Raw genomic sequence first — 14,943 nt, forward strand, 5'->3', positions numbered from 1 at the left:
ACTAGTGTAAATAGAGACAATGACCTAGAAGCTGTATGGAAACATGTTTTTTAACACATTGACTGCCGCACTAGGAAAAAAATATTTTTCCCCTCTTGAGGCCATGGTGTTTCATTAGGTCAAGAGATGTGTGAGTTATATATGCTTCATGAGGCCCCAGGTTCAAAATTAGTATAAGTTAAATACAACTTGCATAGCAGTTAATGTGTTAAAAAGACGCAGGAAATTCAGTGATCCAGCTTATAAGCTTCTATTGGGCACTTGCTACAAGCTTGTGCAAACATCAGAAACTGAAGATTATCCAGTCTAGTCCTCTCATTCCATAGACACAGGAGCCTAGGAGTGAAGGGATGCTCTGGGGTGCCAGGACAACCCCTTGAGCAGTGGCCCAGGCTCTTATCTCAGTCCTACTAAAAAGATTCCTGTTTTAATTTTGCACTTTCAGCGATGACATGCAAAAGTAATATAAACACTGACAGTAGAAGAGAAACTTATCGAAACATAAATTCAGAAATAAGCTCCAACCTGAGCTTTAAATCACACAGTTAATGATTTAGATAAGGCTGTTTAGAAGAATCCATAGAGTACCAGACTCTCAGACATTTAAATGTAACTCACGCTACAATGTGGTGTCATCCTCAGAACAGACTAACACAAACAATGACACACTTGTGAATTCAGTTTTTTATATTATAAACATTAATAAAATATTGAATTCCCTTTTTATACAGCACTTTAAAAAGCACTCAAATTAGAGAACTTATCACTGAATAAAGATTTTATTTAATAAGGCTTATCCGTATAAATAAAACTTGGACACTCAAAAGCAATCAATGTGATGCAAGGAAGAGGAGTCTGGGTTTTGTATCTATCATTTATATAAACCACCGTGGCTTTCCAAAATTATCATCCTGTTACTAAAATGAATAGAAGTAAAGACTGTGAAAAACTATCAAATAACTAGCATCTAGAAAATGTGTAAGAGGATCAGAATGATGGAGATTTAGGCAGTAATATCGTAATAATAATGCTAATTATTAATAACTGAAACCCACAAAACTGCTCATGCATTTCGTCAGCTGTGCTCAGTAGGGATGCTGCTGAGAATGTTAATGAGGAGAGGAAGACAAGACAGGAATTTAGGGGATTTACTCCACACCCTGCACCCGCAGAGTCACATGAGGAGAAGGCCAAGTGGAATGGTAACAGCTCCCTTGCAAATACAGTGCTTAAAGTGTCTTCTTTCTATCCTGACACAGGGCAGGGCCAAAGCAGGGCCAGGAGGAGTGTAAGAGAAAGAGAGCCAAAAAGGGAGTGGAGGGTGGGCCCAGCACATGTCTCTTACACACACTAGTCTTACCTTCTAATTCTGCCTGCCATTTTTCACATGTGAGAAGAAATAATGAAATAAAAAAAGAAAAAGATGCACCATGGTAGGTGTGTAAAAATTCTATCTTAAATCTATACTACAGACTCTTTTCCAGCCAATATTTTTTTCCCTTTAACATTGTGGCCTGAAATTCTTAATTCTCCCTAGGTCAATAAAAGCTATTTCTGGAACTCTAAAATGAAGAGGTTAAGTAATTAAGCTAAAAGGCTCTAAAAGCCAGATTTATTCAGATTTCAAAACAACTGACTTTAAGCTACTTATTTTAAGATACTGGGGATGGAATGTTTTTATAGACTTCATCTCCAGAAAGGCAGCACAGAGACCAGTTAAGGGCAGATACTAGGGGTTAGAATTTAAATCCTGATCCCCAAAATGTTTACTGCTGTTAGAGGTGATGACAGGTACACGAGGGCTCACTATACCAGTCCAGCAGTTCTCAAAGTTCAGTCCTAGGCCACCAGCAGCAGTGTCACCTGGCACTGGTTAAAAATGCAAATTCACCCCAGACGCACTAAATCAGAAACTCTAAGGATGGGCCCAGCTTTCTCTGTCTTAACAATACTCCAGCTGACCACAATGCCCACTCTACTCTATTTACTTCTGTGTGGAGAGAATTTCATATCACAAAGTATTTTCAAAAATTCCTGGCTCTACTACCTATTGGCTATATGGCCTTAGAACAAGTTGATTACTTAACCACTAAATCTCCACATATGTAAATGGGACAAGTAATAATTTCTGTTATCATCATCACAAAATATAGTGCCTGGTACAGAGTAGGAACTCACCAAATGGTGGCCATGGAGATCATACGCAATTACAAGTAGTTCAGATGCAATAGAATTTTAGCCCCTCTAATACCTTTGCTGATACTCTGCACAGCTGCATCATCATGTCACAGACCAGGAAACTAAAGCTCAGGGGAATCAGATGACTTAATAAAGGTCATACACATGGTAATCCCTGTGGCTCCTGTCCCCAAGGCCAGGACCTTCCCCATCACACACAAACAGTAAGCATAATGGAATTTCAGATTTCCAGAACCAGAAGTGCCTTGCCAATGCCTCCATTCCTCCTTACATGGGAAATGCCTAACAGTGCCTCAGTCTCCATACTTTCAGAGAGGACAGACATATGAGGCTTTCTGCTCTGAAATTTACCAGGCACTGAGCTGCCCAGGTTTCACACACTCACCATTGCAGAGATAAAAAGCAGAGTCTCTTCCTGAATGATACTGTTTTCTACCTCAAGAATATTAAAAAATCTTACTCCTTGCTGAGTAGCACTCTTGGAGGCCAGAGTGGGAGGATCCCTTGAGCTCAGGAGTTTGAGACCAACCTGATTTGAAAGAATGAGACCCGATCCCTACTAAAAATAGAAAAATCAGCTAGGTATTGTAGCCGGGCATCTGTACTCCCAGCTACTCAGGAGGCTGAGGCAGGAGGATCACTTGAGCCCAGGAATTTAAAGTCGCTATGAGCTAGGCTGATACCATGCACTCTATCCAGAGAGAATCTGTCCAAAAAGAATAATAAATAAATATAAATCATACTCTAAAATACTAAATCCTCCCAAAGAACCAGGTGTGAGTGCTTGGATACATATTAATGCCAATATGTAGTATGCAATTCGCATTGCCATCAAATATTTCAAGGCATAATCTCTGCAAAGAAAACTCAAGCTTATAAGTATACTTAAAATTATGCATTTTTCCTCCCCGTAGAGTCACAAATATTGTACCTCATCCAATGACTCACTCCTAAAATAACATCTTTCTAGTTTGAGGCTTTTAGGCTATAGAAAGTGTAAATTTATGGACCTGTACTGTTTATGCAGTAGCTACTAGCTACATGTGACTGTTAAGTACTTAAAATGTGATTGCTCTGAAGTTGAGATGTGCTGTGAACATAAAATAAGACACCAAAATGTCAGTGACTTAGTAAAATATGTAGATGTTTTAAATAAGGATTACATATTGAAATGGCAATTTTTTAAAATATTGGGTTAAAATTACATTAAAATTAATTACATTTGTTTCTTTTTACTTTAACTTTGCTACTAGAAAATTTAAAATTACATATATGGCTCACATTTTATCTCTGTCAGACTGTACCATCATACACAGTATAAAGTTTTAAAATATAAAGGTAATTTTAAAACTTAATGGCAAAACAGAGGACATTCCATTTCCTGAAATTTTTACATGGAGAAACAAAACTTTTGGAAAAACTACCACATGGGAGGCAAAACAGGTCTAGTGTTGGTTGTGTAAAGCAGGTGATGCATTCTTCAGTGCGTCTTATAGCCCCACCTTTCTGTGCTGTTTCTCCCCTGTGAACAGCTATCTTCTTTGATCTGTATCTTATGGCACTCCACCACCTTTTCCAGATTTAATCAATTTACTGGGAAGCTCCTGTGATAAGATCACAAGATTTTTCCAAGTGCACTAGACCATCAAAGATGACATAAGATTTCAGGTACAGCTGCCAGAAAAAAAAGAGGTACTGATACCAGAAAGGGGTGCTGGCTAAGGGAAATAGTGGTGGCTTTGTCTCTGGGAACCTATGTTTGTGCTTCTGTCCTCAAGTGTTCCCATAAAATGTTAACAAACAGTTTAACTGAATCAAAATAACAGGAGAATTCACACCATATAAGTTAAGCAAGTTCCATTTCTTTTTACTTTTTGGGAATTCAACACATTGGGATATTGGTGGCTAAACCACTGAAGGTGGAAGGGAAGAGAATAATCCTCAGATCTAGTCTCTCCAATGGAGGCCTTTTTCTGCATCCATTCTTTACCAATACATTCCCCCAAAGAGTCACCAAGACCACGCCAAGAAACAAAAAAAACAAGAGAGAGAGAGAGAAAGGAAGGAAGGAAAGAACATTGACACTAATTCAGAGATAAGATACAGAGAAAGCAAATCATCCAGGTGGTTCCCTGCTGGGCCCGTTAGTGAGAGAGACTGGAATAGAAACCTCAGCTACAATAAGGTGCCTAATGACATCCTGGAATAACCATGCCATGCAGGGATACAGGAGCACACAGTCCACTAGGAAATGTGGGGAGAGGGTCTCAAGAGGTTTCCTAAAGAAGCCCATAGGGAAGGATAAATGGGACTTTCATCCTTTTACCCCGTGCTGCAAACTCCTGGCAACAGCAGAACCTGGTCAGAACACACTGTGGAAGCTGCAGGAGATGCTTCCAGCAATCAAGTTCAGGGCCAGCCTCTGCCAATCAAGGAGGCATGCTTTGCCTTGCCTTCCCTGCAAGGGAATAGTCAGAGGAGGGCTTAAAGAAGAAAATTAGCAACCCTCTCTGTTTTATTAAAAGTGGCCTGTTAGTATGATAGAGCACAGCTAAGACTGGATGTGGCGAGTTAATCAGGTAACCCAGGGAACCTACAGGGACAGGGGTCTGAAGAGGAGCCACTGTGACAGACTCCATCTGACACACAACCTGGTGTGGGCTTACAAATGTCAAGTGAGTATCTGGAAAGTGAGTGCTGGGCTCTTTGCACCACTCACTGCTACCTTTCCCATGGCAGTGAAAATTCAATGTGTTATGGAGATCTCAAAACAGAATTATAAGGCTGGCTTCTCCCCAGGAACCTGGCAGACCCACTGGTAAGTGGCAGGTATACTTGTCAGGAAAGAAAGTGCTGAAAATTTCCAAAGCTTCAAAATGTCATTCTAAGAGAAATTTAGCACTAGCTATATCACATTACAGGGTATTTCAAACCTCTGGAAAAACTATAATTTCCAAGGCGTCTTGGTTCTAAAATTATCCTCACAGTCATGAGCTATCTGAAGGCTCAAGCTATGTCTTCCTGTAACTCCTTTCAGTGTGCCTGGCTGACTCCAAATTCTGCTGCCACTTTTATTCATTTACAGGTGGCTGATCCAGTCACTGGTCCCATTTGCAGCTCCAACAACCCAAAACCCAACCAATTTTACACAAATTACACTTAAAACACCAAACTGAAACTCCACAGTCCTAAATCTGACTCTATCAAAGGTTATTCTGAGATCAAATCCAGAGCAGGAGTGTCAGAAGGCTATTACTGTGTGCTTCTCATTTTACAAATAAGAAGCCTGAGGCCCTGGAGGATGAGGGGATGGTGGTAGTGACGACTTGCAGAGATGGAGAAGAAGCAGATGTGGGATCCAATTTAGGCTTCTAGTCTCCAAAGTGGTTTTTTTTATTTTGTTTTGTTTTGCTTTAAAAAGGCAAGGTCTTGCTCTGCCACTGAGGTTGGAAAGCAGCGACACAATCATAGCTCACTGTAACCTGGAACTCCTGGCCTCAAGAGATCCTCAGCCTCCCAAGCTCTGGGATTACAAGAGTGAGCCATTGTGTCTGCCCCAAAAGTGTTCTCTGTTGGACCATTCTATTGCCAAAAGATGCCTGTGACAGTGTTCTGCTGACCTGTATTTAGCCACTGCCTTTCAAACAGCAGCACATACCTGGGCACCTGGTAGCCTCTTCTAAACACTACAAGGACCAGAGTGCCCACTTTATTAAGGAATAAATATCTTGGGATTATCTTGAATCATGCTATAAACTAATTTTAAAAAATAATCTAGGCAGGAAAACAATATGCCTCTAGAGACTGAGATATTCCACCAATCTATGCTCCTGTGTAACTTTCTGGGAAGATAATAAAATCTAACACTCAAGACAAGACTATCTCCTGATCCCAACTCTATTTAGTTCTTATTTCCAACTCCTGCAGGTATGACTGTCATTCTCTTTATCTGTGGTATCCCATCATTACTCTGTATTATAACTTGGACTTTTGTTAGCCATTTTTAAGTTTTTAAGAGCAATGTGTATTTACTTTCTTGTTCATCTTTATTGTCCCAACAACTGGGACAACACCAAGCTCAAGTGAGTATGTGAATATGTGTGCAGGTCTGGATTTTAGAAAACGTAACCAGAAAACTACAATCCTGGTGCTGCCACTTAACGTATGACTTGGAGTAAGTTACCTCACCTCTCTACTCAGTTTCCTCATCTGTAAAGGAGGAGGATAATAACAATTCCTGCCACCTAGAATTGTGAGGATTCACTGGAATAACAATGTATTAAACAGGCATAAAACAGTTTGTGGCACAAAGAAAGGCACCATACATGTAAGTATTTGCTGTTCTTCTTACTATACCAAAAAGAAAAAGACACCTCACATTATCTTTCAATAAAAAAACAGTGAGCTGCGACGATTCTGCCCCCACACTGATAACAGAACACGAGAAAGAAACACACCAGAGTTGCATGGATTTTCGTTATCTATACAAGGAAGAACCCCAAGAGGCAAGAGTGGTGTGGCACTATAATGAGGTAATGACACAAGCTGAGGAGGCTGTTTTCTAGGCCTGGTACGGTTATTAAATTTACTCCCATCCTATCTAAGGATATACCCTACAAAATAAGTGTACAACAGCAGGAGCCTCATTCATGAAAACTGTTCACACAAACAGGTTCAGGTTCTTCCTATGTCATGTAAAGCAGGGCTATGCCCGCCCACCTTTGGTGCTAAAAATTCTGAGAGCACAGTTCCACTTAAGGCTTCTGATGATTTAAGTGTTGTATGTGTAAGTGTTTGGAACGAATGGGTGACATGCACGCTCACTGAATAATATCAGGTGAAAGCATTTCTGAGGAATGAACCCTCTTCATTACCCAGGCCTTGCTGCCTTGGCAGAGGGGGGGTGTTGGTCTCATTCACTTCAGTGCACGGTAGTAATTCTGTCAAATCTCAGTACTTATAAATGCGAGTTGAATGAATTAATGAATAAACAAATGGGGAGACAAAAAGAGCACAGTAGTGAAGGCTTGTAGTTCTGAATCAGTAAATTTCCTGGTTTTATCACCTAGGAATATGTCAGTACATAAAGCTTACAGGAACGTCTTTCCTTTACCATCAACATCTTAAAAACAAAGAAAACACTTACTAAATAACACCAATGTAATACTCATCATTAATTACTTCTTTTTTTTTTTTTTGAGACAGAGCCTCAAGCTGTCCCCCTGGATAGAGTGCTGTGGCATCATAGCTCACAGCAATCTCCAACTCCTGGGCTCAAGTGAGTCTACTGCCTCAGCCTCCCAAGTAGCTGGGACCACAGGCGCCTGCCACACGCCCAGCTATTTTTTGGTTGCAGCCATCATTGTTGTTTGGCAGGCCTGGGCAGGATTTGAACCCGCCACCGTAGGTGTATGTGGCTGGCACCTTAGCCGCTTGAGCCACAGGCGCTGAGCCGATCATTAATTACTTCTAAAGTTGTCTACAAAAATGCAGAAAAATATATAAGGCAGAAAGTATAATTTAATTATACTAAGTAAAATTTAATTAAGCCAATCACAGGAATCTGAAGTCTTACAGGGCATTACAACATGATCGTTACCCATATGCTTACACTTTAGAGTTTGTGTCTTAATTTACTAAGTCTGCTATGTGTAGAGCAAATGGAATTTCAGATGGCAAAGGTTCTCTAGTCTCCCTTCCCTCTCTCATCAGGGAAGAGAGGAGCTCCCAGGTAATATAATGACTTGTCCAAACAAAAACTAAGTCCTTCTACTCCTTTCTGCATTGGGCACACACATTACCATCCCACAGAGTTATTTGGCTAGTGTAATCGTGTTTTTTCAAACATTAAAATAAGAACTCACATTCAGTTTTCATCACTTGAAGACCCTGACAAAATATTTAAAACTCTAAAGGCGTCTTGGAATAGATACTTTAAAAAGAAATACCCCATGAGTACACCTAATATGTGAACATTCAGCTCTTCTATCTTCATATCCTTTGACCTTCAAAATTCCCCAAATAAGACCTGTGCTGCAGTCCCTACCAGCCTCATGGAAGTAGCCCAATGAAAGGCACCTCCCCAGCAGCCTTTGAAACCACACCTTTTTCCTCTCAACTTCTGAACAGTAACAATTAAATTCTTTCCAGGAACTACTTTAGAGTGGGGGTTGGGGGGAAGGTAAAAAGCAGATACACAAGTGTGAGGAGGCTAACTACGGAGACATCAAGAACATCCTGAATGTTCCCCCTGGTAGGCAGTCCCAGCTCCCAAGTCCCTTCTCAATGGCTTTGGCAGCATGCCTGGATAGGAATGGGGAAGTTTCACCATATGCTTCCTCCCCCACTTACTGTAACAATACAGGGGAATGCAGGGGACAAGACCCACCCACACCCAGAGAGGTGCCTGTAAGTTGAACCCTGAAGCTGCTGTAACTTTATAAAGTCCAAACACACATTCCTCTTAGAAACGTTGACTCTCCCTAGCAGCCACTGCTCAAGGAAAGCTTCACTGTGGCCCCGAACTTAAGGGCGAGAGGAAACTTCTGATAAAAAGTTTACAGAACACTACTTCTGACTTGTCTAAATGCTTCAAGATATATTTACAGTACATTCACTGTAGCACTGTTACTAACTACAAACAATTAGACAAACACTGAATAACCACCAAATAGTGGTACAGACATATACAGCCATTAAAAATTATGGCAAAAATCACATATGGTGACAAAAGAAGATATTACTGATATGTTCCAGGAGAAAAGTAACACAGAAATTGAATGTACTAGTACATTTTCCTAAAATACACACTCATACCAAGTTATGCTGTTATAGACACAAGAGAAAATCTAGAAGTATATAAACCAAATTAATAGTGGTGCACTTCCCCCTACCCCACTTTTACACTATTCACATTTCTTATCCTTTCTAAACCATGTGATAATTTGTGTATATAACTTAAACTAGCAAAACTTGATTTCAAAATGCTATCTCTTAAATAAGGTGTATCACCTATATTTAAAAGTCCCTCAGTATAGCTCACTTAAATTATAAACAGACTTGGGAGTTCTTGACAAGCCCATGGGCTGCTGACATTATAACAATGAACAGCAATCACTACCATGAACAGATCTCATGATTGTCTCTGCCTGCTTTTTAAAAACTCATCTTGATGGCTGGGCATGGTGGCTCATGCCTGTGATCCCAGCACTTTGGGAGGATCACCTGAGCCCAGGAGTTCAAGGCCGACTTGCGCAACTTGGTGAGATCCTGTCTCTACCAAAAGTAAAAAAAGAAAAAAAGAAAAAACTTAGCCAGGCATGGTGGCACATGCCTGTAGTTGCAGCTACTCGGGATGCTGAGGCAGTAAGATAGTATGACCCCTGAGTTCCAGGCTACTGTGAGCTATGATTGAGCCCCACACTCCAGCCTGGGTGACAGAGCAAAACCCTGTCTCTAAAATAAAAAATCGTTGTATTCCCAGCAGTTTGTTGAATTGTCCTTTGCCACATGCATTACAGTAAGGAGATCTGAACATCCTTGCTGCTCCTATTTGGTAAGAGCTCTTTTTAATCTTGCTGCTCTGCTGGAAGAAGAGCCAAGTCTTCTCGTATCACCACTGCCTTCACGGATCCCTCACACCTCTCTAGGTGGACAGAGCCAGAGCTCTGGGCCCTGATAGGTGGGGATGCAGCCAGCACAGCTTTATCCACTGCAGTGAGAAAAGACCTCCCTGTGGAACCACCTGGAGTGAGATTTACCTAAACAAATAACAGAGATATGAATAGCAAACTTCTTGAGTACTAGAAAGAGAAGTTTTTAAGAAGTCCCTTATGTAATTAAAAAAAAAAAAATCACCCAGCAACTGTCTACAGTGTATTCAGTCCTGTAGACAAATATTTCTACACATCTGGAGAATCACTGACAGACGATTTTTCAGAATATTCACAAGGGAACCCAAACCACACAACTTCCTCCAAGAAATTATGAGTTAAATCAGCTGGGAGCTTTAAGCAGTTAAATCTATATGGCCTGTGAGAGGCTCAAGCAACTCCACAGATAAACAAGCTATTATACTATCAGAAAGGAATCCAAGATAATGAATAACATTTCCAAACAAAATAGCAGGGGGAGGGAGAAACCTAAATCTCTAACATGAAAATCTTCAGTGAAAAAGACCATCATATTTTACTGACTTTCTCAGCTTAGGGTTACCAATATATTATTAAGGCAACAAAATACATAAGACAGTCTAACATATCAGAGAGGAAAGCATGTGAGTTTAAATCAAATCTGTAACAGGACAGTTTAATAAGTGCACACTCTTAGAGACGTTAATTGAAAATTAAGTGCATGCATAACCACTTTATGGTAACAGCAACTGAACCTCTAGGTTAAAATAATTCACCATATAAAATCACTAAGTAGTAGTTTAACAATCCCTTTAAAAGATAATTTGAAAGGTTCAATTGTCCCCTCTACAGCAGCACATGGTGGTGGTTTCTTGCAGCTTGCTTTAAAAATCATGTGTCTTTATTGTACCAAGGAAATTCCAAGAGAGAAGCACAACCTACTCAGCACAACCATTTTCAAATTCCTCCCCGTACAAAGTCCCTTCAAGCACTCACTTTCTCCTAACTGCCGAGAGTTTAGCTAACATTAGGAACAGAAACTTTAAAACTTTAGATTCTATAAGTTGGTTCACAGTTCAGGTTCTTTTCTATTTTGTTCAAGGCAAACCTCCTTCTAAAATGAGTAAGAGAGAAAATACGTAATTTCAGCTGTTATGTTCCTTAAACCCCCTAACGGCACCTGCCTCATTTTCTTAATAACATAAATAGACAATGCAGAACAGGTTTGCAAAGTACATCGTTTCAACCCTATAGCTGCATTTAAAATGAGCTTCCCTGGGTTTACATCTGGAAACACTGCAGCTAGGTGGGACACAATTTTGAACAATACATGATTGTTCTATACAAAGAAGCCTCCTGGAAACCACGTTCACCCACAAAATGTCAACATTTCTTTCCTTACAAATAAGATCACAGTGGAACCAAAATCAATCTGCGGGGAAAGAGAGAAAGGGGTTCACAAGAGATAAAACAGCAACTTTTAAAACCAAACAAAGGCAAGAGGTGTCAATCCCGTACACACACACAGTAACAACACCGATGGAGAAGACACAGCCACACTCTGGACAAGACCCTCTTACCAACACGGGGCACGGGCTCTCTGCTTCCACTTCACCCTGAGCTGCATCCTTGCATTGCAGGGGGGACTCGATCACCAGCTCCTTTTTAACACTTCTACTACTTGTCCTGTATTTATCAGCCTGCATTTTCGGCTAAAAACGCAAGTCGGCAAGTCTGCAACTGGGACAGCTGCAAATCCCTGGCTGTGCAGGGCACACACATGCCAGTGGCCCGGGGAAGGAAAGGAAACTGGCTTCCCAGGCACAACTGGTCAGCCCCCTGGCTGGGTCTGCAGAGCCTCCGGGGCGGGCAGGCATGAAGCAAAGGCCAGCCTCCAGGGGTGTTACTACTTACTGCTCAGAGAATGGGAGGCTCCCGCTGGCCGAGGGAAAACAAACCAAACAATACACAGTGTACTACCTCTCAGATAAAGACCAGCCTCATTGTGCCTGTTCCACACGGCGTGGGCCAAACAAATCCAAATCAAAACACTGCAATGTTTAAAAGAAAACCAGACACAGTCAGACTCCTTCATAACGACCTCGAAGCCAAAGCTCACAGAGCTTAAGAGACAGTTTGGTCGTCTGGTTGTCCTAAAGTTCTTAAGGTTTCAGAATGCTTGCGTTTGGGTTTTGGCTGAACATCAAATGCTTGGCTGATGATCAAAGCAGGGAAGAGAATGAGCAAGGGTGTTCCCGTGAACCTCTGTGAACGTAGCCTGCACCTCATGGACACAGGTGTGCAAAGAGTTTTCCCTGCATGACAGACCGCAGCACACAAACTTAATTTATGTACTATTTCATACCAGAAAAATGAGGTCATCTAATATTTTCATGAGATACCATATATCAAGACAAAGGCTTTTATTAAACAGAATATTAATTCAAATCCATCCACATGGGTATACCAGGTACTGAGAGGATCACAGTTGTTGGGGGTCAGAGGTCCCAGTTCACTGAACCTATTTGACCTGTTTGATTACTTGGCTGAGCTAGAAATCAACTGAGGCATGGCAATAAATGAAAGCAAAAATGAATGGAAACTACAAGATATTTGCAGGTTATGTCTCTGACAAAGGTTTAATAACCAGAATCCATAGAGAACTCAAACGTGTTAGCAAGAAAAGAACAAGTGATCCCATCTCAGAAAGAACAAGTGATCCCATCTCAGGGTGGGCAAGGGATTTGAAAAGAAATTTCTCTAAAAAAGATAGGTGCATGGCCTACAGATATATGAGAAAATGCTCACCATCCTTAATCATCAGAGAAATGCAAATCAAAACTACTTTAAGATAACACCTAACTCCAGTAAGATTAGCCCCTATCACAAAATCGCAAAACCAGAGATGTTGGCGTGGATGTGGAGAAAAGGGAACACTTCTACACTGCTGGTGGGAATGCAAACTAATACGTTCCTTTTGGAAAGACGTCTGGAGAACACTTAGAGAACTAAAAATAGACCTGCCATTTGATCCTATAATTCCTTTATTAGGTATATATCCAGAAGACTAAAAATCATATTACAACAAAGACATTTGTATCAGAATGTTTATTGTAGCCCAATTCATAATTGCTAGGTCATGGAAGAAGCCCAAGTGCCCATCAAATGGATCAATATATTGTGGTATATGTACACCGTGGAATATTATGCATCCCTAAAGAAAGATGAAGACTTTACCTCCTTCATGTTTACAAGGATGGAACTGGAAAATGTTCTTCTTAGCAAAGTATCTCAAGAATAGAAGAAAAAATATCCAATGTACTCAGCCCTATTATGAAACTAATTTATAGCTTTCATATGAAAGCTATAACCTAATTATAGCTCATAAAATAAATCAGTGGCTTCTATAATAAAATTTTTATACACTGCCCAATTTCTCAATGTTGGCTAATCTTTCTGAGTAAATATAAGCTCTCCAACCAAATCTGTGTTCCAAAATAACATCTATGAATTTTAAAATTCCTTCTTTGTGGCTCAGCGCCTGTGGCTCAAGCGGCTAAGGCACCAGCCACATACACCTGAGCTGGCGGGTTTGAATCCAGCCTGGGCCCGCAAAACAACAATGATGGCTGCAACCAAAAAAATAGCCAGGCGTTGTGGTGGGTGCCTGTAGTCCCAGCTACTTGGGAGGCTGAGACAGGAGACTCGCTTGAGCCCAGGAGTTGGAGGTTGCTGTGAGCTGTGATGCCACAGCACTCTATCCAGGGGGGACAGCTTGAGGCTCTGTCTCAAAAAAAAAAAAAAAAAATTCCTTCTTTGTAAAGTTACAGGAAGATAGGAAAAAACCTCAAACCGTCTCAGTTACATATATAAAGAACTAAAATAACAGGTAAGTCAAAACTTAGAAATGTCCTATAAAATCAGCAAGGGAAGAAAGGATAAAGCCGTAAGCACAAAATACAAACTGAGCCTCAGTAAAGTACAGCATAACCAACAACTCTTAAACCTTTCTGAGGTGGCTCAGGAAGTTCTAAATGGCCCAGTTCTTCCGCAAATTCCCATTGTCATTAAGCCACCAGAATTTCTATATTTTAACGTGAGAAATGTTATCCTATTTGTTGGGCCAAAATACCTTAGTTTTCTGTAAGGAATAAGAAGACACTTAAGAGATTATTTATTTGGCAAACACTGTAAGTACTCTCCTTGTCCCAAGACCTGTTCAGACCCTGCCCAGATACTAATTCATTTAATATGCATAACAACTTATGCAATGTTGTCCCCATTTTACAGATGAGGTAACTAATGCCCAGAAAGGTCAAATACGTGCAGAAGGCTGCACAGTGAACAGTGGCAATATGAATCCAGTGTGCACGCTCTTCACCAGCATACTATGCTGAACCAACTGTTTATTCCAACCACCACTCAAACTGCTAAAAGGCACAACACTGATCATCAGTCAGCAATTAAAGATAAAAGCAGCATGTGCATTTAATCCCATTAAGGGAGTTGAATGAAAAGGTAAAAAGGTCTTTAAATGTCTTAAGTGCCTAGCACAAAGCAGGTGTTCATTTAATGGTAACTATTGTTTTTGTGTTTTTATTCCAACCTGAAGAAATTAACTAGAGCCTTAAATTTAGGACTTTGGATTGTCTGATCTAAAAGGGCACTTCCACCAATGTGCTGCTACAAAAATTACAAAATGTTTCAGCAATTTAAAAAAACAACCATTCTCCCCTCTTTGCTGCTTGGTTATAACAGCTACACCTTGAACCCCAAATGTTCCTACCATGAATCAGGTATGTTTTTCTTGATGTTTTTCTCCTTTTTTCAAAATTTTTAGCAATTATTTTACATTTGTTTTGTCATCAAAGAAAAAACTGGTACTCAGTTCTGAGTTTCCAGGTAGCGAGTTTCATAATTTCCATCATCAAAAAAGAAAAAATATACCAACTTGTAAAGTAAGTAAAATGACTTTAGAGTTCTTCACAGAGAGATTTATCTAAATGGAGCCTGATTAGATATTAGACAAGGTTCTCTACACATTAACAGAAAAAAACAGTAAAAATCACAAAGCTGTTCCCTACCCCCATCTCAGAGCATTACCCTTAAATCC

General features: G+C 40.3%; 1 protein-coding gene across 3 annotated transcripts in view; it reads right to left on the reverse strand.

The window, feature by feature from the left end:
• DOCK9 (dedicator of cytokinesis 9) overlaps positions 1-11,709 on the reverse strand; it is a 175,143-nt gene extending 163,434 nt beyond the window's left edge. For all 3 annotated transcript variants that reach the window (XM_023513093.1, XM_023513092.1, XM_023513091.1), the window contains exon 1: positions 11,411-11,709. In XM_023513093.1, coding sequence (XP_023368861.1) covers positions 11,411-11,536 — 126 coding nt within the window. In that variant the 5' untranslated portion in view covers positions 11,537-11,709. The remainder of the gene's footprint in view (positions 1-11,410) is intronic.
• Between the last annotated feature and the right edge of the window lie 3,234 nt (positions 11,710-14,943).

This window comes from Otolemur garnettii, unplaced genomic scaffold (genome assembly GCF_000181295.1).
Source record: "Otolemur garnettii isolate 467f Iridium unplaced genomic scaffold, OtoGar3 scaffold00034, whole genome shotgun sequence".
Classification (NCBI taxonomy): Eukaryota; Metazoa; Chordata; class Mammalia; order Primates; family Galagidae; genus Otolemur; species Otolemur garnettii.